The 25,892-nt window shown below is 45.5% G+C and overlaps 1 protein-coding gene across 2 annotated transcripts in view; it reads right to left on the reverse strand.

The window, feature by feature from the left end:
* BACC1 (BPTF associated chromatin complex component 1) overlaps positions 1-14,976 on the reverse strand; it is a 33,002-nt gene extending 18,026 nt beyond the window's left edge. The window contains exons 1-2 of one of the 2 annotated variants that reach the window (XM_032957978.2): positions 14,769-14,976; positions 10,934-11,028 (exon numbers count right to left, since the gene is read on the reverse strand). In XM_032957978.2, coding sequence (XP_032813869.1) covers positions 10,934-11,028; positions 14,769-14,789 — 116 coding nt within the window. In that variant the 5' untranslated portion in view covers positions 14,790-14,976. The remainder of the gene's footprint in view (positions 1-10,933; positions 11,029-14,768) is intronic. The other variant, XM_032957977.2, reaches the window with a different exon arrangement.
* Between the last annotated feature and the right edge of the window lie 10,916 nt (positions 14,977-25,892).

Raw genomic sequence — 25,892 nt, forward strand, 5'->3', positions numbered from 1 at the left:
CAAAAGGAATCCCAACCTGCTCACGTCTTTATCTCTAGATTTTGATCCCGATCTGCCTTTAATATTTGTGGCGATGGGTTTTTTCTTCTTCCAGTTTATCAGAATCAGAAGTTTAAATGCCCGAGTAAAGCCCATTTAGCTAAGCTATTTTTCGAGAGCGACGTGGCCGGCTGACATCGCCACTTGATGTGGCAAACTTGCCGTATTTTCCCTTTGTTTTGCTCATATTTGCAGGCTCTCATATTAAGTTATTAGAACATTTCCTATAGTTAATTTCCTTTAGATGGAACAATGACTCGGCACCACGGTGGCGAGATGTTAACTACCACGCCTTGCATATGAGGTAGTAAGTTCGATCCCCCCAATTCTGATCCTGACCCTGACGCCTGAATATTTGGAGATTGCATGTTCTCCCTGTGGTCACGTAGATTTTTCTCCGGGTCTTCTGTTTTTTCCCCTCCGCAATTAAAAACATGCATTTAGAGTATTTTGCCGCTGTAATTTTCCATACGAGAAGACGCTTCGTTGAGCCATCATTTTCGGCAGGGTCGCTTCTGAAAAAACGAGCTATGGTGTATATATACTTGAGTGGGCCTTACCTGGTAAAAATAAACATTATTAATTTAGTTTTAGTTTACCGTCACATCATCGTATCTGCGATGGTTTTTCCATTTCTCCACGAAAAGATATACTGTACGACAACCTTTGTCCAATCCAGTTCTCAGAATATATTCTAATTTTGCCGTTTATACGTTTTGTGAGAGCGTGTCACATGGTCAAGACTCCGCTATGATTACGCATTGCGGAGCTCTCCACTTCTCACCATGCTGGGGCCGTTTCATTTTCCTAACTGGTTCCGTAGTGTCGAAATAGTTTTTTTTATTTAGGCCTCGGTTTGTGCGGGCTTTTAATGACTGTATTAATTTCCACATAGTCGGATGCTTTTTCATCCTTTTCATAGTCTACAATGACTTAAAAGCTGTCGTGACTACAGGAATTCAGTCTTTCGGTAAAGTCATGTAGATAGGTTCATAGAAAAATTGCATTTTTGTTATATAATTTTTATTTTATTTTTTATTCACTTTTTATTATTATGTTGACAAGATTGTTATCAGAGTAACAGTCTAATTTCCGACAGCCTAAAAACATCGGTTCTAGCTAAAGGGTTGCATTTCACAGTCACCCCTAAACACATCCCAGTTGATGATATAATTGCCCAGGTTGACGTAGCCCTAAAGGGTTTTTGGACACATCACTGCAGACGTAGCAAGATCGGAAATTGCTGCAATCCTCAAAAACGCTAAGACACCTATTAGCAACATCAGCAAGGATGAGCGCCTTGAGCTTTCTCAATTAAAAGAGATGACATCCTCTCAACCGACAAGTGCAAAGCCACAGTCATCATGGGCAAAACCACATACAATAACAAAATTCAGGACCTACTTAATGATGGTAGCTAGAAAACATATTAAAAAGATCCCACCAACGGCCTCGTTATGAAAACCAACAATATCATCACCGATTCGACATCTTTAATCGAACCAACCAAGCGGTTTTTCCTTAAAACCATCTGCTGCTAGACCACCCAGATTGTATGGCTTATCAAAAATCCACAAAGAAGGAACACCCCTTCGTCCAATCGTCTCCCACCCATCTACAAACTGGCCCGATTTCTGCCTAACACCTTACAACTATTCACTGGTAAGACCAACTCATCTATATCTAACTCAGCTCACTTGCTATCGTTAATTAAGGACATCTCACTATCTCCAGGTGATTTTCTCGTTATTTTCTATGTCGTCTCTTTGTTTACCAAAGTTCCTGTGCCTGACACCATTGCAATCATTGAAGATTTGGTCCAGCAAGGACTGAATGCTGATGTACCGGCCCTGGTGAGACACTGCATCACCAACACTTACTTCACCTGGAATGGAACATTCTACAAACAAGTTGAAGGTACCCCAATGGGTTCTCCCTTATCTCCAGTTGTAGCCAATGTTTTCATGGAAAAAAACTGAGACAGATGCCATCCAGGCATCCACTCTACGTCCGTCCTTGTCGAAGAGGTACGTAAATAACACATTCGTCATCTGACCAGCTCTGAACCAATTCCTCAACCACATCAATTCCATACACTCAGCCATCAAATTCACCATGGAGGTGGAAAAGGATAGCAAGCTACCATTCTTGGATGTTTTAATCGAAGAGACCAGATGGCTCAATGGGACACTGTCAACAGGAAAGCCACCCATATGGATGCCTATCTAAAACCTGACTCCCACCACCATCCATTCCAGAAGAATTCCCTCATCAAAACTCTACACCATAGAGCTCGATGTATTTTAAACCATCATCACCTAGCCTGTGAACTGGAACACGTACACCAAACTCTAAAGATGAATTGATATTCAGACTACACAATCCGTAAAGCTATCACCCCAACCGTTGGGAAAGAACCATCTGAGGACCCAATCAAAACCATCACCTTGCCATACATATAGCAGGGGTCAGCAAAAAGATTTCCAAAATCATGAGCAAACACAAGATCCAGCTTAGATTTAACACAGTACATCAAATTCGTGATCTGATCCCATCTGTGAAGGATGCGATCCCTGACATGCAATACCCGGGCGTCTACAAACTAAGCTGTGTCTGCGGCAGTAGTTACAATGGGGAAACTAAGTGACATGTCTCGGACCATGTTCGTGAACATATGGCAGATCTGAAACACGGTAGGACCAATACCTCGGCCGTGGCTGATCATTATTTTTATGCGGTGGGCTCACACAAAATGTATTTCTCGAAGACGAAGGCACTTTGCAAACCCACTGGCTATAAACAAAGATTTGTTCATGAAGCCATCCATATATACAAACACAGACACAATTCCAACTGAGAAGATGGGTACAAACTGAGCAATCATTGGAAGGACGTTATCAACCAGTTTAAGTCATAACTGGCTGTGATGTTCCCATCCTACCACCTTCCGATGTTAGTTGTTATTTTCAGCTCTCAGATTTGACATTAACAGGTGAAATTTCTCATACTTACACAGCCACCTCTGTGCGCCGACCTAGAGCTTACGGCTTTGTGATCGCCTATTAACATGCTAATCTCTCACATTAACATAGCCACCTCAGCGCACTCACCGTGGAGGCCGCTCACAGATCTTACATTGACATGCAAATTTTTAACTGGCAGTCCTTTAATTGGTGGAAAACCCACCACTTGCATTAACATTAACTGCCCCGCCCATGCTGCTGACATTTGGGCTACGCCAATTTCAAACCTTATAAACAGTTTGCCTTTAGAAGCTAACCCCCTTTTCCTGATGACGACCACTTTTGTTGCCATCGAAAAGTCATAGTTTTTTGTTATTTTCTTTGAACCTATCTACAGCACTTTACCGAAAGACCAAAAATATAGTCTACAATGGCTAGACACAATGGGAACTGAAATTGATCTTTTTTTTCCAGATGGTGATTAATAGTATGCAACGTCGTTGATGGTAGGGAAATCTTTCCTCAACTCTGCTTACTCCCCTGGCCTCTACATTTTTTTTATTATTCTGTACCCTACCGACCTTTGTGTACAATGTATATGCGTGTGCAAAGAGGTTAAAGGGTACTTAGTTCTTCAAGGCTGTTTTACTACACTGTGAATCAATCAGAATCATGATAATTCATCAAATATTAGAGTGGACGGACTGTGACGTCCACGTGATAAAATAACTGTTACACTAAGTAAAACAATGCATGTACGTATGAAACATAGGAATATAATATACAGTAGAACCTCGGAGATCGAACGCACCTGAACTCGAACAAATCGGTGTTCTAATGATATTTCCGAACATTTTTTGCCCCGGAAACCGAACGAAATTCGGAGGTCGAACGGCAATCGCAACTTGAAAGAACCTGTACGGCTGAGACGCGTATGGCCAGCAGCGTGCATGACGCTGGCCCAGACAAAGGGGACTCCCCTTCCAAACAATAACACCACCACCTCCTCCTCATCACCACCTTCCACTCAAGCTATCAACTCTCCTTACTACAGGTAAAGTGAAGTTCAATGTTCATTTATTTCATTTATTCCATATATATATTCAGTCATTCCATTTATTTATTGTGTTTCTGTTTTTTTTTGTATGATTGTATGCATGTAATTACTGTAAACTTCGTGTAAAAATGCTTTATAATGAGATATTTCTTGTGTCTGGAACCAATTAATGTCATTTACATTAATTCTTATGGGTAAAATTAATTAGGTGTTCGAACAAATCGGTGTTCGAATGGCCTTCTGGAACGAATTAAGTTCCAATCTCCGGGGTACCACTGTATATGTTTATTCACATCGGTGTCAAAGTGTCCAAGGCAAGGGTAACATTTATTATTTGTTTTAACCATTTACCCAGACTTCAGACTCACGCACCCAAGGCAGCCTCAGGGCCAAGTCAGCTGTTTTCTTACCTTCGTGTCATCTCAAGTGACTCAAAACCCAAAACAGAAGCACGCACGCACGCATATCAATTCACATACGCACACACAACACACAAACGCACGACGTGACTACGCTGAACAGAGCTAGGAGCAACAACGAGAAGTATTAATGAAGCACTTTGAGTGCTGTCATCAATACAACCAAAACGACCGCCGGCAAACTTGGCAGCTCATGGGCTGCCAAATGCCCAAAACATTACTCAGTCCGTAAAAATATATATATATTTCGCCTTCAAAATATTTCTTAAAACGATAGCTGGGGACGATTAGTCAGTTAATTCACTTCATCCACTACTTTTCTCATCATCAACTACTCGGACCCGTTTAACCGTGAGGCAGCCACCCCGACATATTCCATTTCAAACAGGGCAGGAAACCCCCCTCTCCTCCCTGACAAGCCACATCCAATGTGACGCGGCTCGTTTTGCTGGTGTTATCACCAAGCTCCGCCCATCACCTTACATCCAACGGCACACACGCAAATGGAGGTGGAGCTTTTTTTTTCCCCCAAAACTATTTTCGTGTTATTTGATAAGTCAAGAAAGCCCAGCTCTTCTTTTGATCCAATATGTCAATTCATGGAGCAATTAAGTGTCTGAGATATGTAATGATATATATGTGCTTTTATATAATACTAATAATAATAATCATCTAAGCGAAGTAGGGATTTCATGACCTGCCCTACGAGCCCAGCAACCCGAGGTAAATTCACAACCATGGCTAACACCATGGTTGCGTGATATCCGAGTCCTCCCACGTTCACCAACGCACGCTGACCAACGTTCATCCAGCAGTGGAGAGAAAAGGTCTGTACATTATTACAATAGTCTATTATAAGAATATCAATTGTCTGTCCTCAAGTCAGTCTGTCAGTCACAGTAATTAAAGTACTCAAAGGCTCATTCTGACCATAAGAAAATATGGACGAGCTGTCTACATAGCTCTATGTATGACATATAATCTCTAATCAAGGTAAAAAAAATATAACCAACACGGTTTGCCGTGCTAAACTTGTGAGCTTGTAGAACACTCTAAATCCCCATCCAATTCCTATAATTTTTTGAGTTTTCAAGGATTGTAGTTGGTAAAATGATCCACCCTCGTTACTGGACACGATGGTGCCAGCTTGTACAGGAATAACAATCCTAGCCGGCCACGTGGCACCGCTGTTCGAGTGTGTGACTCACAATCAGAGGCGTTGCCAGCTCATGGTCCTGTGATGCAACAACCACCCATCTCGCTCCCACATCGGGGGTTGTGCTCTCTTGGACGTGTTCCCTCCTTTGGTTGCAATTCTATCGCGAGTCGACCACTGGCCACCATCCCCTTTGGGCGACGTTTCCTGCCCACTTCGTGTTCTGTACAGTCAATGTGGTGTCTCTAAATGTGTATATGTTCTTTGTTCTATCGGTTCATTTCTCGGTCAAGCGTACACCCCTCCACGTTCCTTTGCACACTTTTGAGCTCTTGTTTCAATTTCTTTGTCTATGTTCGTGACACATGGATCAAAGCATTGGCAACAATTTTGCACATAGGCCTTATATTTATTTTAAAATGCATCACTCATTTCTATCAATTCATTGAGTAATATCGATCCTAAAGATGTGTATGCATCATTAGACCTCCTTTGCCAGTACCAAAATGTAATAATAGGGTTTTCCCCCTTTTTTCTGGCAACAAAACTGAAACCTTTTTACAAGGATTCATGTCTGCATTAACCACAATACCTGCAGTCAAAATGCAAACAAAAAACATAATATGATAATATATGCATTGCCCTTGAAACTGATTGGTCCACACCAAGGGACGGCTTTCTTTTGAGCCTCGACCCAATTGGTGCTCGACCAGATGACGCCTTTTGGCGTAAAAAAACCCTATTATTACATGATGTGTATGCAATTGTGGGTCTGAGAATGAATGACTTATTTTCTAATTATACACAAATATGCAGTACCTTTTCCTATGACCAAATCACCTGGAATACGCCTAATCACGTCAACCTATACGGTGTGATCCTATAAGGTGCTTGGATGGGTGACAACTCTACATTAACTAATTTTCATAAGGCTGCGGCGCTCAACGGAGGGCAGCGGAGGGTAGTGCGGTAACATCCATCGTTACTCTGTACTTCTATGCTTCAACGTTTCGATCTTCCGATTTAGGAAGACACTGGAGCTATGCATTTTTTAATCTAGATTGAAAACTCATTTCTTTAGAATCCGCTTTTAGTGTTTAGCTTGTTGTCCTTCCCCCGCACCCCCGATTAGCACGGTTGGCTACATACGGTGGCTGTTGTAGCAACGGCGCATCAAGGAGGCGATGTAGCCAGCACCACATATGCGTCTCCAACAATAACAGGCTGCCATTCTCCACTAAGTGGCTGGGACGTCACCACAGCGATTGTGCCACGTTACACAGACAATGTCTGTTGACGCACACACACACACAATGTTTCTCGACCTACACACAGACACGTGCACAATAGGTGCTTCTCTTCCAATGCCACCCACGACTCTCGTGCAAGTCACCTCACACCACCGGCAAACGTAGCGCACTCATGACCTCGGCTGCCAAGCAACGCCAATACCTGAATCTTACTGCCCTCTACAGGAGACCGGGAAACGTGCTTTCGCCGACAACCACCTCCGATTAGCACGGTTGGCTACGCAGTGTGAAAGAGAAGTTCAACGTAGAATTTACCAGGTTAACAAAAAAATGAAGCTTCATTCGTATCAGAGAGCAATGTTGCGGACGCACATAATGAGGCCACTGTTGTGCTTTATTCAGGTTGACTCCGCCCTAAACACCTCGGGGCCAATGTTTCTCTTGCGTACATCGTGTGGAGCTTTGCTGTGACCCATGAAGACATTTACTCGAATACAAACATCTGACCGTTTCGAGTAAATTATGTTAATGAACATATATTAAACCTGACAAGGCACGCGAGAGGGTGGTGTGGCCAGAATGACACCAGAGCCATATTTATCTCACCAGACATGACATTTACACACTGCACCAGGTACACATTTAAGGCTGAAATTACCTAGGGGGGGTCAACAATAGTTCAACCATCACCCAGGATTAATAGTGGCTGTGGTCAAGAATCGAACCGAGATCGCCCGATTCACAGCACAGCATGCTTACCAAAGCGCCCACGACACCACACTCACCATTTTCACATGTGTACACCGTTTAGCCTTATACACCGTATGTGCAAATGTCGCTAGACAGCTCCTATTGAAACCGGTACTGTACACAAAAGGGAGGCGTGGCCAGCACTACGCACACCCGTCTGCCTTTGTCTTCAACAACACTAATGTACACGATAGGTGTGGCACAGCCAGGCAATCAAGCCTAGGTCATCAGGATCGTAGCATTGTGTTAACCATGTATCGTCAAGTGCTGTGAGCTCATATCAAGGGTGCCAAGGCAAAGGGGAGTGGATGACGTGGCCAGCACAAGCCAGGCCGCCTTTGTCTCCTCAGTACTGATGTTTACACACGACACCGGGTATTCATTTGAGGATGAGGCTAGGCCCAGGCCCAATTTATGTATCACTCACCACAAATGTTTACCATGGCCAGGAATCAAACTCAGACAATCCCCCATATCGCTTTATGGACCGATGGAGAAAGTGCCGTAATGGCACATGAGGAGGTGATGTGATCACACACACACACCCGGTTGTGTCCTTGATGTTTTATATACCACACAGGTACTCATTCATGGCCGAGTCGTCCTAGGGGAGGCCTAGCACTGGCTTTGATATCGCTCACCACCTTTGCCACTGACGTTCACTGGCTGCGAATTGAACTCACACCCAATGACACGTACATACAGCACGCAAAGAGAAGACAATGCGACATGCAGCGGTATATCAGTGCAATAAAGTCACAGCCGCATACTCGTGAGCAGCTGTTCCACCCATCTGGTAAATTGGTTCATAGCACAGTGAGCTAATTGCGCCACCACTCTCAAAGACAGACACAAAGGTAAAGGCCTCCCGTGTAACCACACAGGACGGCCGGGGCAGGTGCTGTGATCAAGCGCCTATGACGGCCGGCACGACGCACGAGCAGGCGGTGGGACCAGCAGCCCCACAGACACCCACGCGAAACACAAAGGGGATCGAGACAATGCGACGCTAGTGGCACACATCCCGTGCGACAATGTCACAGCCGCGCACGTGAGCATCTGTCGTTCTGTTCCGCAGGCAGTGTGCGAGTGTAAGCCACCTGCGCGAGTAGTAAAGGCTCGGTGCAGTGCCCTGGCGGGGCGCGTGGCGCGGCCGTCAACATGTTTACAGTCGCGCCGGCTCAGCGACCGCCACCTGTGAGCCCGCGTCGCTCTGCGACCACAGCCCTGGGCGTCGTGGGGGTTAACAATACAGAAATAAATATTTCCCGACAATTGCCACACAAACTGCTAAAGATATTAAAGCCTCTGAGCACAATCGCCACCCCCCCCCCCCCCACCGCCTGGGTCCACAAACATAAGGGACGTCGCTTTATCGAGCCATCAAAAAAATCACTCTTGCGCTCGCGATACACGCATCGACCTATACGCGTGCGTCAGAATCGATGGTGCGTTGATCTGTATGTGCTGTATGTGGAATCAAAGTGTGTCACGCCACTCAGGCAGGTGTGGTACATTGCTCTTCCTTGCATACTGCCTTGAGCCACTGGTGGAAATGTCACGTTACTATGGCAGGACCACCTCTGATTAAATAACTCGGAATGCGCCCGATCTAGTCAAGACACTCAAATGCTAAGTGGGTTTGGACCTGCTTACGTGCTTGGATGGGCGACCTCGTTGTACAAAACAGGTTGTTGTAAGCAGCTGCGTGGCTGTGCTGTGGGTGGGCATCAGAAGGCAGTGAAGAAAAGTCTATTGTTGGACCATACTTTCTTTAATAGTCCAGCATCTTTGCTTCCCACACCTCCACCAACCCACACTGACCAAATAATCCACAGGACATGTGGAGGGCCTCAACGAGCAGTGCATAGACAAGGAGCTGATACGTGTACCAACGTGTACATACATGGGATTGAACCCATGGCTGCGAATGTGACCAGGGCAGGCTTCTATTAGGGTGGGGGGTGGGGAGTCAGGGATAGGTGTTGGGGGAGGTCCAATTGTGGCAAATTAAGTGGGGCCACAATAACTGTGCGGGTACAAGTCAAATTATACACACGAGTTTGTCATCATGGCCTTGGGAAAGGAATTGCATGGATTTATAATGAGAGTCTGGGCATTAGGAGTCTTACAGTGGCATTCAAACACAACGTAATTTGGCATATGGATTAAGATTTATATTTACAGCTCCTTTGTCAATCTACTGCTGGATGAAGACCTTCCGCGCACCTCGTCGGGCATTCGAGGTTGCGTGACATACTTCACAATGCTGGTCAAAGCAGACTGAAGGGGAAGACTCGGGACTGGTTCACATATCACCCCCCACAGACATTATCCATGACCAAGCATCAAACGTCATCGGTTTCGTGGCTCAGTAAGCACTAAGTGCGTAAGGCACTTTACCACTGCTCCACTCTTTGTATTCATAGTGTTGGATTCCGACTTAAATTAGGAGACATACCCCAAAAGCAATGCCTGCACTTCTTTCTCAAAGACTTCTCATTGTTTCCTTCAAATGATTTACCAATCGTTTTAAAGACGCTAAATCAATTCGAAATGTGTGTAGTCTGAGAATGTGTAGATGTCCAAACGGCAGAAATCTTCATCCAACACAACAATGGCGGCGAAACGCGAGTCTAAGAACTAGAATTTGAGCAGTATCTTTTTTTTCACAAAATGATATTACATTTCATGATACAACGATATCAGATTTCCTTTACTTTGATAATTGTATTTCACATTTTTATCATTATTGTTTTGTGATTTGGTGCACTTCCACTAGAAATAGATATTACTTTAAAGTTATTCTAAGGCAGTTAACGCAAAATAGAGTTTGTCACAAGTCTTTCAAAGGATTATAACTTTCTAGTAATAACTCGTCAAAAAACCACCGTGCTATCAATTTATCCAGAAATGTTTTACAAAACACTTTATTCAGGATAAAATGAATAATATATTTTTTATTAAGGCTAAATATTATATTGTGGTGAACCTGTGCATTGCTCGTAGGATTTTGGGCAAGTCTAAAAGGAAGACAAAGAATTAAGTATCGAGATAACACGAGGCAGTTTGGTGCACAAGAAGAGCCCAATTACATGTTACAAGAGACAAGAAAACCTGGAGATACAAGAATATCGACCCCCACATTGGGGGTGAAAAGACGATGACAATAATGGATGGTGAAGTTGATGATGATGATTTTTGATGTTCGTAATACGAAAAATAACAATGATGAATCATGATGGCCACGGAATGACTGACGATGACCATGAAAAATCAAGGCGAGCGGGTCTCCTTACCCCGAAGGCGATGTGTCTGCCACGGGGTGCAGCTGCATGGTGAGTTCGCCCAACTTTGAGAACGCCGCTCCTGCCGCTGAGAAGATCTCACCGACCTGCCGTGGGCGGGTGGGACACGGCACACGCAGGGCAGAGGGTGACGGGGGAACAAGTGGGAGGGAGCCGGTGATGACAGGGTCCGTCTGGAATCAATCATGGAACGTTTCAGTCACCATCATACATCAGAAGACAAGCTGCGCCGGGATGCTCCTGGACTGGCTCGGCATGTTGCTTGCACCAACGCTTCATGGTCCCTCCACGACTGGCGGGGAAGTGAAAGCAATTTGTATTTCTACAAACGAGGTTTAAGATATACTTGGGGTAAATTATGCAATCCCAAGCTAACATTTATTATTCCGTAGTATCCCATCTTGACTCCATGAAATCAGGACCATTTTTTTAGGACAGCTTGAGTGCCGGTGGCCAGATTTTGGTTAGTCCTGGGAATATGCAGTGCCAGCTTGCTTCAAAGTGGCCAAGGGAACCTGGCCATCGCTCTCAGAACAATGGAGATCGAGCTCTTTTCAATGAGTTAACAGCCACTTCATTGTATTATTGAGCAAATATTATTCCAATATCACAATTGCATCAAGCACAAGACAAAACAAAATATACGTACAGAACTATTGGAGATAAGTCAATCACCTCATGCTAGATAATGGCATGTGAAACAATCGATCACAAAACGTCTTCTAAGGCCCCTTGAAGTGACCTAGTTTATTCAGAAGGCGCACTCCACGTGCCACGAAACAAAACACAATAGAACACCACAGTTTTACATGATGGGTTTTGTGCAGTCATTGGAGACGATCCTTAAACCATCAATTCCACTACACTAAAAGAGCCTGGTTTCATCAATTGCGTCCGAAAGGATTTGAACCCGAGATCTTAACCGTGTCAGCTCAGTCCTCATATCCTTGAGCCAGCTGCCACGTCGGCCAACGAGGATAGTTTTAATTTAATACAAGTCTGTAGACCATAAGAGGTAACATGACCTAATATCGTACAAATATTCAAGAATATATATTCAATAATATTTGTGCTCTGCTGCCATCTCCTGGCCACTTCGCGGGCTTGAATTCGACAAACCCCTGTGATCCACCTCGCCTCCAAAGCCCTGGGTAACAGCCTAACAGGCATGCGCCACCGCACGCAATTCAAAGGAAAAGTTGTTCTCCACGCTCCTTCCTTACATGTGTTTGAGCCGTATTTGCGATCTGCTGCCAATGCATTTCTACCCATATTCACTTACATCTGGCTAGGAGGCGCGGTGGCTAGGGCAGTGGTTCCAAGCATTTTTTGCCCACTGTATCCCGTTTTTGAATTTTGTTTTAACCGAGTAACCCCCCCCCCCCCCTCTTGCCTGACCCAAGGTGGTTTTGAGAAATAAATGTAGAAGTAATGAACATCAATATTTTAACCAATTATCAATGTTGAGGTATCCCAAACTAACTAGTAACTGAAAGCGAATTCAACGGACGCTCTGCACGCATGACGTCATTTGTTCTTTTGATTTAAAGCTTTCGTGACTGCAGTAATTCATATTCTTAGCTCTTTCGGTAAAGTCACGTTGAAGGGAAACAAAATATATATAAAACAATAAAAATTATCACGACGTTTCGACCATAACACAAACGGTCTGATGACGACCGGTCTGATGACGACCGTTTGTGTTATGGTCGAAACGTCGTGAGAATTTTTATTGTTTTATATATATTTTATTGTTTCCCTTCAACGTGACTTTACCGAAAGAGCTAAGCATGTCTTTTATATCGTTTTAGGTTACCAAATAGAATTCAAATTCGTGGTTATTTCATATTAACCTATTCATACGCGATCATCCATCAATGACTACTCACGTATGATATAATTTCACAACATTTATAAATCACCCCACGTACCTCCCCCCGGGACATGGGCACATCCCACTCAAAGTGGGTCCCGCGTGCCGCCGATTGAGAACCACTGGGCGAGAGCACAAGACTCACAATCAAAAGGACGCGAATTCAAAGCCGGCTTGCAGGTCAACTTGGCTTACCATCCCCCGCAGTGTTTAACGCACTTGCGATATGAACCTGAAAACCCTGAGCTCGAATTCCTACACCGAGATAGCATCGATGGCTGAATATGTGAACCGGGTACCCACTTCGCCGAGACGCATGGAACAAGCGTGAAGTATGGTCAACTAACCCACGTGGTTGACGCGGCGTGGGGAGCATTATATCAAAGGGTAGGTTCAACAAGGTGATATTTTATTATTTTATTGTTTCCCTTCAACGTGACTTTACCGAAAGAGCTAAGAATGATATCCTGTATGTTAGCATTTTGATCCAGTTATCTTTAGAATGTATTCATTTGGATTTTGGAGTGTATTTTTTTGTACGGCGTTTTGAGATTTCTCTATATTCAAGGCTCTTTATAACATCGATATTATTATTACTACGGCATTTAACCGCGTCCCCTGCCGTCCTCAAGTCAAACCATCTATCCGCTCAAACGGGCAATTCGTCAGGACTAATCTCTCCTGCGGATCGTCAGTCAGTGGCGGAAATTTCACTTTCTGTCAGCCACCGTTTGTTTCAGTATATTTATTTTGGTATAGCCCTGTGAGCCGTTCGGCTCTTGAATCGGGTGCAACCACAACAAACAAAAACACGAACAAGAAAAACATCTTAAAGTGACTATGTGACTGTGCAAAACTCCAACTGTGGCACTCGTGTTATAAACCCTGGCGATGAGTTTGATGATGATGATGACGATGATAGTGTTGACATAAATGATTATGGTCAATGTTAATTAACAGGTCCCTGCAGGGTGGGCTGGTAGGAACATTGGAATTTTGCGCAATTTTATAAGACATATCAAGTCTCTGCGCTGTCTATTGCTGATTTTACACCCAACAGCACGAGATTTCACTTCGTTAAAGTATTGAAAGGAGACGGACACATTAATCTATTGCAGGCTGGTACACTCAGTTTACAACTTCGTTCCCACCAGTATGATAATGACTATTATGGCCTGCAGCGATGGTGATCATTTTGATGACTGTGACCGAATGAGGCAGACGTCAGAAGGGTGCCGAGAGCCCGGCACCGCTGAGATTCAAAATCAAATTTCAGCCCACTGCGATTAAACTGCATTCGCAAAATGCAGCGAGTTGATTTCAGCCGTGTCACCGCTCTCCCTCTCTGCACCAGAAATAAAAAAAAACCCCAACCCAATGATGCCAATTTAGATTTTGGATTTTAACCTGGGTAAAATGCCAGCCTTGACAATTAACTGCCGCGGCACGGATTATCACGCGACGAACACAGGACTCCCTCGGTAGCGGAGAGCGCGCGATATATAACATTCCGCCCATTGGCGTGGTGCACCGAGGGTCACTTTGGAAGGGATCTCCGAGCAGGGAGGCAACTTTCTGCGAGATCCGCTTGCGTGGGTCACGAAGCGTTCCGATTGCAATGCCGAAGATGCGCACGGATTGTCGTCTCGCGACGAGCCGCCAAACGGACAATCGGTATGACATTGCAGCGGGGAATTAACGCACAAAATTACGACGACGACGATGAAAGAAGTAGCACCCCGGCTTGTTTATATCTCGACGCACGTAAACAAATCCGCCTCTTATAACCCGCCAAACGCCGGCACGGGGATCCGGGTGAGACAGCAGCCCTCGGTTGGGAGGCGCCGCAGAACTGGGAGGCTTCAATCCCCGCGAGCCGCTCAGGCGAGACCGCGGCATTGTAGGCCTCAACAAGGCCTCCACGGGGGTTTGGTACGTCCGCAACAAACTCACTTTTGTCGACGTGGACGTCATTGACGCGGTCGCTGCGAGCCGACGATTAATGAACGTGCGAATAAATAACGAACGTTGGAAAAAGAAACGCGGTTACATGTGAAACGAGATAAGGCGAGTTGAACCGAAGAAGGAAAAATTCAAGCCTTTTTTTTTTAATGGCGGGCTGAGCGACGAGACGAAGCGATCTGATTCGCCGAACGTCGGAGGGCGGGTTATGAATCGGAGGCGAGTTCTGATTGGACGGCGGCTCTCTCGGCAGTTAACATGCGGGGGGGTGGGGCGGGGAGGGTAGGGGGAGGGGCGGGGCGGAGGGGCGGGGGTGGGGTAGGCTTTCGCGACCAATATTCATCAATAGAGGTTTTTATTTGGGTTAGATCGCCTAAATATCAATGTGTCGTTAAACCCGCCACCACCCGACACAGCCAATTTGGTAAGATTTTTCACTTAAACAGAACGTGCCAATTCGTTGCCAGTACAGCATCACTGGCGTGTTGAAGAGTAAATCCACAACATTTACGACAATCTGATGATGCTAGTTGTTGTCACTGGCGAAACGTCGCTACTCATATTGGACTCTCCAACACTCAACCTGTGGTGCTGTACTAGCAGCGAATTGGCACGTTCTGTTTACGTGACCAACATTACCAATTGGCTGTGTCGGGTGGTGGCGGGTTTAGCGACACATATATTTATACGCGATCTGACCCAAACAAAAAAACTATATTATGGATCGCAAAAGAAGCCGTTATCAAATCACTGCTTGGATGAAAGTACCTCCCCCCCCCCCCCAATAAAAAAATAAACTTTTGGCATCTCTCTGTTTGGCATTTCATAGTTTCCCAATTCGTGGGTTGCATCATTGCGAGACTCCCTCCATCATTAATATCGTCCACCGGTCATCATCCCACATAGCAATCGGTGTTCTTCACCCATTTTCAGGGGTTAGAGGCAGGGCACCTGGAGTTGAGGGGGGCCGCCACACCATTTGAAACCATTGCGGTTTGACAGCACGGGGATAATGATGATGGGGGTGGGTGTGGGTGTGTTTGACAGCACGGTGATAATGATGATGGGGGTAGGTGTGGGTGTGTTTGATAGCACGGTGATAATGATGATGGGTGTGGGTGTGTTTGACAGCACCGTGATAATGATGATGGGGGTGGGTGTGTGTGGTGTTTGACAGCACGGTGATAATAATGATGATGGGGGTGGGTGTGTTTGACAGCACGGTGATAAAGATGATGATGGGGGTGGGTGTGTTTGACAGTGATAATGATGATGATGGGGGTGGGTGTGGGTGTGTTTGACAGTGATAATGATAATGATGATGGTGGGTGTGGGTGTGTTTGACAGTGATAATGATGATGATGGGGGTGGGTGTGGGTGTGTTTGACAGCACGGTGATAATGATGATGGGGGTGGGTGTGTGTGTTTGACAGTGATAATGATGGGGGTGGGTGTGGTTGACAGCACGGTGATAATGATGATGGGGGTGGGTATGGGTGTGTTTGACACCACGGTAATAATAATGATGATGGGGGTGGGTGTGGGTGTGGTTGACAGCACGGTGATAATGATGATGGTGGGGGTGGGTGTGGGTGTGTTTGACACCACGGTGATAATGATGGTGGGGGTGGGTGTGGGTGTGTTTGATAGCACGGTGATAATGATGATGGGGGTGGGTGTGGGTGTGTTTGACAGCACGGTGATAATGATGATGGGGGTGGGTGTGTGTGGTGTTTGACAGCACGGTGATAATAATGATGATGGGGGTGGGTGTGTTTGACAGCACGGTGATAAAGATGATGATGGGGGTGGGTGTGTTTGACAGTGATAATGATGATGATGGGGGTGGGGGTGGGTGTGTTTGACAGTGATAATGATAATGATGATGGTGGGTGTGGGTGTGTTTGACAGTGATAATGATGATGATGGGGGTGTGGGTGGGTTTGACAGTACGGTGATAATGATGATGGGTGTGGGTGTGTTTGACAGCACGGTGATAATGATGATGGGGGTGGGTGTGTTTGACAGGACGGTGATAATGATAATGATGATGGGGGTGTGTGTGGTGTTTGACAGCACGGTGATAATGATGATGGTGGGGGTGGGTGTGGGTGTGTTTGACAGTGATAATGATGGGGGTGGGTGTGGGTGTGGTTGACAGCACGGTGATAATGATGATGATGGGGGTGGGTATGTGTGTGTTTGACACCACAGTGATAATAATGATGATGGGGGTGGGTGTGGGTGTGGTTGACAGCACGGTGATAATGATGATGGTGGGGGTGGGTGTGTGTGGTGTTTGACAGCACGGTGATAATAATGATGATGGGGGTGGGTGTGGGTGTGTTTAACACCACGGTGATAATGATGGTGGGGGTGGGTGTGGGTGTGTTTGACAGCACGGTGATAATGATGATGGTGGGGGTGGGTGTGTGGGTGTTTGACACCACGGTGATAATGATGATGGTGGGGGTGGGTGTGGGTGTGTTTGACACCACGGTGATGATGATGATGGGGGTGGGTGTGGGTGTGTTTGACAGTGATAATGATGATGATGGGGGTGGGTGTGGGTGTGTTTGACAGTGATAATGATAATGATGATGGTGGGTGTGGGTGTGTTTGACAGTGATAATGATGATGATGGGGGTGGGTGTGTTTAACAGCACGGTGATAATGATGATGATGGGGGTGGGGGTGTTTGACAGCACGGTGATAATGATGATGGTGGGGGTGGGTGGGTGTGTTTGACAGTGATAATGATAATGATGATGGTGGGTGTGGGTGTGTTTGACAGTGATAATGATGATGATGATGGGGGTGGGTGTGGGTGTGTTTGACAGTGATAATGATAATGATGATGGTGGGTGTGGGTGTGTTTGACAGTGATAATGATGATGGTGGGGGTGGGTGTGTTTGACAGTGATAATGATGATGATGGGGGTGGGTGTGGGTGTGTTTGACAGTGATAATGATGATGGTGGGGGTGGGTGTGTTTGACAGTGATAATGATGATGATGGGGGTGGGTGTGGGTGTGTTTGACAGTGATAATGATGTTGGTGGGTGTGGGTGTGTTTGACAGTGATAATGATGATGGTGGGTGTGGGTGTGTTTGACAGTGATAATGATGATGGTGGGGGTGGGTGTGAGTGTGTTTGACAGTGATAATGATGATGGTGGGTGTGGGTGTGTTTGACAGTGATAATGATGATGGTGGGTGTGGGTGTGTTTGACAGTGATAATGATGATGGTGGGGGTTGGTGTGGGTGTGTTTGACAGTGATAATGATGATGGTGGGTGTGGGTTTGTTTGACAGTGATAATGATGATGGTGGGGGTGGGTGTGTTTGACAGTGATAATGATGATGGTGGGGGTTGGTGTGGGTGTGTTTGACAGTGATAATGATGATGGTGGGTGTGGGTGTGTTTGACAGTGATAATGATGATGGTGGGGGTGGGTGTGTTTTTCACATTTGTGTATAGTCGGGGGTCCGCAATCAAGGCCGCCAGGGGTCGTCAGTGGCCCGCGGGCCTTGCAAAGAAGAACACTGCCCTATACTCTTTGGTTCTTTCGGTGAAGTCACGTAGGTGAAATGTGTTTTTTGAATAAATAAAACATCGAAATTAATTTCTGTTTTTTTTCTTTTTTCAACTACGTGTCTTTACCGAAAGACACAATGAATGTACATTAACAATTTTTATTTAAAGCTTTCGTGACTGCAGGGATTAATATTCTTGGTTCTTTCGGTAAAGTCACGTAGAAGGGAAACAATAAAATAATACGACTACCCCCAGGTTCTGGAATGTTATTGCCAATAAACTTCGGTCACAGCAAGAACATTTTCTTTCTGTGGTTTTCACACCTGATGATGATTGCTTGTGTTGCAGTCGAAACGTCGTGAGAATGGTATTGTTTTATACCACAGCAAGAACATTTTTTGTGTTTTTTCACACCTGATGATGATTGCTTGTGTTGCAGTCGAAACGTCGTGAGAATTTTATTGTTTTGTATTTTTATTATTTTATTGTTTCCCTTCTACGTGACTTTACCGAAAGAACCAAGAATACATTAATAATGTTTGCGTGCAGACAACTAATTTTTCTATTCCGTATTTCTTTCGCTCAACGCTTGTACACAGAAACCTGGTATTTTTATAATCACCTTGAAAATAATCACATGTTTTCGTTAGTGTGCTCACAACTAATAATTTATTATTAACTTGCTCTGCATTCATTTTTTTTGCGTGTCAAATCACGTTGATAGAAACATATTTTTAATAAATAATCACCTTGCAAATATTACAATTATAATGTTTGTGTGCGGACAACACACTTATCTGTTCCTTGCTTCTTCCACTAAACTCATGTACATAGAAAGTGTGTGTGTATGTCCATGTGTGTGTCTGTCTTTTTCGCCCGGGGCAACGCCGGGTACTTACCGCTAGTACTGCATAATTAATTAGACTGGAGGATGGGGAAGATGACCAACTATAGCTCGCGGTCTTCCCTGCTATGCGCGAAATCACAACGAATGGCATCACATCGGCGGCTGAATGCCCGGCAAAGTTATCCCGGCCTGAAAAGCAACAGCGCAGAGAGCATTTCACAAGGTCAGAGCAAATGTGAATGTCGGCACATTCTGGCGGTATCGCTGAAATCCACACTGCGTCAGCCACATAATTTGACTGAATGAGGAACCTTTGCATGAATATATGACGATCATGAAGAAGAAAATCAAAACTGTTGCTTTTCACAATGCCATACGAAAGAAGAAGAACTGGAGGGTGATCGACGCCCTAACCACCCCGACTCTCATCTCGCTACCCTATTGATGCCCCCAGGGTCTGGAATGCTATTGCCAATAAACTGCAACTTGTATCACTACCTATGAGATCTTCTCTCAAAACTGCTCTAGAGGAGTTGTACACCCCTAGTTGCCACTGCTATTCTGTGGCCTAAAATAAAATGAAATGTTTCGCTCCGGATGACCGCTGCAAAGTACTATCTGTATTTTGATTTAGTGTGCTGATCTTAAAGGTGCATTGAAAAAACTTGATACTTCGACTGATGCTTCTGTTGTTGTGGAGTAACTCATGCAGCCAGCTATGGCTCTAGGGTTTGGTGGTACATGTTGTTTATGTCGTTTATTGTGAAAATTCGGTCACAGTTCCTATGATCACAGTTACATTGCTTTTATGGCTTTATTTTTGGTGATTTCGAAAAGTTTTTTGGTTTGGCCATGTTTGTTTGTTGTAGTACGGAGTTAGACTGATGGCCTTAATCTAAGTTGTCTTGTGGTTGTTGTTGTTGTTTGACTTGCATCCCACTGGGATTTTTGCACACAGCGTTGGTGTACGGTGCTTTTTCAGGAATAGTTTGCTGTTTTTTCCTGGATTTTCTGTTTGCAGTCACATAGTCACTTTAAGATGTTTTCTTGTTCATGTTTTTTTGTTGTTGTTGCGGTTGCACCCGATTCAAGAGCCGAATGGCTCACAGGGCTATACCAAATAAATGAAACTGAAACTGAAAACCCCCAGATGTGACCCCTCCACCCTCCCTCGGTACGTGACAACCCCAAGGTGGAGCGGTAGTGTAGCGGTTAGCGCTATGCCGCGCTACAAACCCGGCCACCAGAGTTTGATTCCCGCTCACGGCCAACACCACCAGCGACTATTATCTGAATCGGTCCTGGGCCTCCCCTAGGTCGACTCGGCCTCAAATGATTACCTGGTGAGGTGTGTAATCATCGCCACTGGGGAGACAAAGGCGGTCGGGCGTGGTGCTGGCCACCCCCACCCCATTCGTGTACCGTTCCGGCCTTCATAGGTGCCACTCGCTAACCTCTCGCTGCAGGAGTTCTCCAGCTACATTTCTCCTGTCTCAGCAGTTCGCCTGCTGTATTTTTTCACCTGAAGACGATTGCTCGTGTTACGATCGAAACGTCGTGATTTTTTTTTATATTTTTTTATCTGCGTGACTTTGGGGCTGTCCATAAATGACGTCACGCGTTTTTGGACGATTTTTGACCTCCCCCCCCCCCTCGTCACACGGCGTGACAAAAAGTCAGACCCCCACTCAAATATGACGTCACAAAGCTCTACCCCCCCCCATAAAAAACATGCTTCAATCGCTTTAAACTATTGTCATTGTAGTGCGTATTTACTGTGCCGCTGCACTCTGATGTTGTAGGAGATAACATTTATTAAAAAAGTCTATTTAATTACGTAGAACGTGTTGTCTATATTGATTTAAAGTTGCGCATTTTGACGTGACGTCAGATTTCTCAAACCCCCCCCCCTTCGTCACACATCGTCACAAATGTCTGACCCCCCCCCCTCCTAGGTGCGTGAAGTCATTTATGGACGGCCCCTTTACCGAAATAACCCAATGAGTTTGTATTTATATTTTTTAAGTGATTTGTTTACCTTTCCTATACTTTGCACTCCTACCGTGTTTTGTGCTGGACGTCTGTGAAAAAGAGCTTTATAGCTCATCGGATTCCTGCCATAATACAGATTTTGATGTCACGCGCCGAATGTGAAGGGGGGATCCAATGAGAAGGCGCGGTGCTTAGCCTCCAGCCAATGAGAACACTGGGAGACGAACGACGGTCAACATCATCACGAACCTTTGGCAGAGAGCCCTAAGGCGTCCACTCCACGTTTCGCCATGTTTCCACTTTCCTCTGTCTTTCTGCCATTATGCTCAAGAAGTGTCACATCTTTCTGGCACCAAATCTCTTATGTCGTCAAGCCCATTCTCTGTCTGGTTCTTCCCATTTTCCCAAACAGCACCCTTTTAATTTTACTTTTATTGACCATCTCCATATATGTGTGTCAAAATAGTGTCAGTTGCCTTCTCATAACTGCCTGCATCAGGTCTGCTTCTATGTGCAACCGTTTTCTTACTTCTATGGTGGCCACTCTTTGGGTCCAGATTAGATGCAGTATCCTTCTGTAGCAATACATTTCGAGTCCCAATATTTCATAGTTCATTTATTTGGTATAGCCCTGTGAGCCATTCGGCTCTTGAATCGGGTGCAACCGCAACAAACAAAAAACTAAAACATGAACAAGAAAACATCTTAAAGTGATTATGTGACTGTGGAAACAGAAAATCCAGGGAAAAAAAACATCTAAATATTCCTGAAATAGCACCGTACACCAACATCTGATCTCTGTCTGTCTTTTTCAATGTCCAGGTCTCGCAGGCATACAAAGCTGTACCGAACGCACATGTTCTTCAGATGTTCAGTTTGGTCTTGTAGCTGGTTTGTTTCAGATGTTACTGAAACTTGCCAGTGCTAATTTTTCCTTTGCGATCCTCGCTATTATGTCTTTCGTGCGGTCGTTCCATGTCAGTAGACTTGTCAAGTGTACAAATTCCTTTACATTCACAATCTTGCTGCTTTTTATTACCACTTCTTGCTCAAGGTCCTCCCTTACAAACACCATCGTCTTTGTCTTTTCCGCATTAATCCTCAGTCCTGCATGACTTTCCTGACTTATTCAGCGTACAGTGAGGGAAAAAAGTATTTGATCCCCTGCTGATTTTGTACGTTTGCCTACCGACAAAGAAATGATCGGTCTATAATTTTAATGGTAGGTTTATTTAAACAGTGAGAGACAGAATAACAACAAAATCCAGAAAACGCATGTCAAAAATGTTATACATTTATTTGCATTTTAATGAGGGAAATAAGTATTTGACCCCCTCTCAATCAGAAAGATTTCTGGCTCCCAGGTGTCTTTTATACAGGTAATGAGCTGAGATTAGGAGCACACTCTTAAAGGGAGTGCTCCTAATCTCAGCTTGTTACCTGTATAAAAGACACCTGTCCACAGAAGCAATCAATCAATCAGATTCCAAACTCTCCACCATGGCCAAGACCAAAGTGCTCTCCAAGGATGTCAGGGACAAGATTGTAGACCTACACAAGGCTGGAATGGGCTACAAGACCATTGCCAAGCAGCTTGGTGAGAAGGTGACAACAGTTGGTGCGATTATTCGCAAATGGAAGAAACACAAAAGAACTGTCAATCTCCCTCTGCCTGGGGCTACATGCACGATCTCACCTCATGGAGTTACAATGATCATGAGAACGGTGAGGAATCAGCCCAGAACTACACGGGAGGATCTTGTCAATGATCTCAAGGCAGCTGAGACCATAGTCACCAAGAAAACAATTGGTAACACACTACGCTGTGTAGGACTGAAATCCTGCAGCGCCCGCAAGGTCCCCCTGCTCAAGAAAGCACATATACATGCCCGTCTGAAGTTTGCCAATGACCATCTGAATGATTCAGAGGACAACTGGGTGAAAGTGTTGTGGTCAGATGAGACCAAAATGGAGCTCTTTGGCATCAACTCAACTCGCCGTGTTTGGAGGAGGAGGAATGCTGCCTATGACCCCAAGAACACCATCCCCACCGTCAAACATGGAGGTGGAAACATTATGCTTTGGGGGTGTTTTTCTGCTAAGGGGACAGGACAACTTCACCGCATCAAAGGGACGATGGACGGGGCCATGTACCGTCAAATCTTGGGTGAGAACCTCCTTCCCTCATCCAGGGCATTGAAAATGGGTCGTGGATGGGTATTCCAGCATGACAATGACCCAAAACACACGGCCAAGGCAACAAAGGAGTGGCTCAAGAAGAAGCACATTAAGGTCCTGGAGTGGCTTAGCCTGTCTCCAGACCTTAATCCCAGAGAAAATCTGTGGAGGGAGCTGAAGGTTCGAGTTGCCAAACGTCAGCCTCGAAACCTTAATGACTTGGAGAAGATCTGCAAAGAGGAGTGGGACAAAATCCCTCCTGAGATGTGTGCAAATCTGGTGGCCAACTACAAGAAACGTCTGCCCTCTGTGATTGCCAACAAGGGTTTTGCCACCAAGTACTAAGTCATGTTTTGCAGAGGGGTCAAATACTTATTTCCCTTATTAAAATGCAAATCAATTTATAACATTTTTGAAATGCGTTTTTCTGGATTTTTGTTGTTATTTTGTCTCTCACTGTTCAAATAAACCTACCATTAAAATTATAGACTGATCATTTCTTTGTCATTGGGCAAACGTACAAAATCAGCAGGGGATCAAATACTTTTTTTCCCTCACTGTATGAACACTTTCCGCAGCTTTATTCCATCAGATCTGTGGCGTCCGCAAATCTCAGGTTATTTATTATTTCTCCTTGCACATATATTCCTTTGCCGTTGTCCTAAATGGCATCCATCACTCTTTACAAGTGTAAGGGATCTGCGAGCCACCTTTACGCACCACGCAGACGCGACATCTCCGCTCTCACGAACACGCACCAATCACTCGCATGGGAATACCCTGGACGGGGGTCAGGGGTTAAAGGGCAAATGACGTCACCCGGTCTAGAGGCGTACCAGACGTGGATGTGTATTGGGGTTGGTTTGGAACGGGGTTGGTTTGGAACGAGTGTTGCTGTGCGTTGTTGAATTAAAGTAGCGTTCAACTATTCTCCGACTCCTCTTAACAAGTATGACGAAGTTGTTTGGTGATAGCGGATCTCCCTGTCTTATAGCTATTGTTCTTGGGAACCATTCTATTTCCTCTCAAAACTTTATTGCTGATTTTGACCTTTCACCGATATCCTGCAGAATCTGTATCTGTCTTTTCCATACTCTGTGATATTAATGCTGCCCACGTCGTTATATCTTGCTGAGTCGAATCGAATGCTTTCTGGAAATCTATGAAACAGTTGTAAACCAGCCTATTCTTTCTCTGCTATAAGCCTCAACATCAATATTTGCTGGACTGTGTCCCTGTATTGTCTGCACTTTTAATACTGGTAGGAATCTCCTGGTTACACCAGCCCACAGAGGATTATTGTGTCCGTCCGTCCGTCGTGCATACAGAAATAGGAGGGTTGGGGCTGGGTGCAGAGGGCAGGGTGGGGAGGGGCTGGATGGGGAGGGTGAGGCTGGGTGGGGAGGGGGGGGGCTGGGTGGGGAGGGTGGGGCTGGGTGGGGAGGGGCTGGTCACCCCGTGGTGCCCTTATAAAACTCAAACGTTTAACCTACTCACGCCGGCTTGTGCCCGCCCTCACAGACGGGCATATTTGCGGAATACACCACGCCGCTGTTGACCCTAGTCATTGACCGAGCAACCCAACGTTCCTACCAGCTCCCTCCGCAGGAATGTATTCGATTTAATATTACTATAGTGAGTCCAACTGAGTCGCAGACGTTATTCATTAGAGGTAACACATTTATTATAACACGTATATACAACAGGGTAACTGCTCCTTTACCAGACAGCCTAGGGTGGTGACCACCCAGCTAACTACACTATACATAGGAGTTACAGCTACAAAGGGTCGGACCCTCACTCGGGTCCCAGCCACGTGTTGATGCCTTGTAGGACGTTGAGCTTCCAGTTTATCGACGTGGAGCTTCCAGCTTGTAGAACGAACAGACCCTGGTCCCTCTCAGGGACCCACCTGATATCCCCCCGGGGTCGGGGCCTGCTCTGCCGTCGGCTCCGCCCGCCTTCTCGAGCCTTCTAGCTCCCTCTCGATCCCTCTCGATAGCTCTCCCTGGACACGTGATCACCCCCTCGCTCCCCCACCTGGAGCCTCCTCTGTGGACACTCCAGATCACGTGTCTGCGGGGTCAACCAGAGTGCCATGGCCCGAGGCAACCCTGCCCCTGGGCTGACACTCTCCCACTCCCTCTTGTAGGAGTCCGCACTGCACGCTATGCGTGGTTCTCGCGCTATCCCAGCGCTCACCAAGCCCCGCGAGGGCGGGTACTACACCCACCTACGGGGTGTACGCGATGACGGTGCATCGCACGCCGTGCTACGCAAGAGCCGGCCTCACACAGCAACCCACCTGGTGCTATCCAGGATGTCAGTACATCGCACGCCATGGCCCTCCCGGGCCGGCACCATACAGTGACATTCCCGATGTCAATACGGTACTATCATTAGTATAATCCCCATGTGGCTCAGTGCAATGATTCTGTAATTTTTACAATCGGTGAGATCTCCTTTCTTGATTATCATCACAAATGGATTTTGTCCACTCCAGTATTTTCCCTTCTGTCCATACTTGCTTGCATAGCGCATGGATTTCTTTTATAAATTCC

This window comes from Petromyzon marinus, chromosome 21 (genome assembly GCF_048934315.1).
Source record: "Petromyzon marinus isolate PM22_M1 ecotype Great Lakes invasive population chromosome 21, UKy_Petmar_22M1.pri1.0, whole genome shotgun sequence".
Taxonomy (NCBI): Eukaryota; Metazoa; Chordata; class Hyperoartia; order Petromyzontiformes; family Petromyzontidae; genus Petromyzon; species Petromyzon marinus.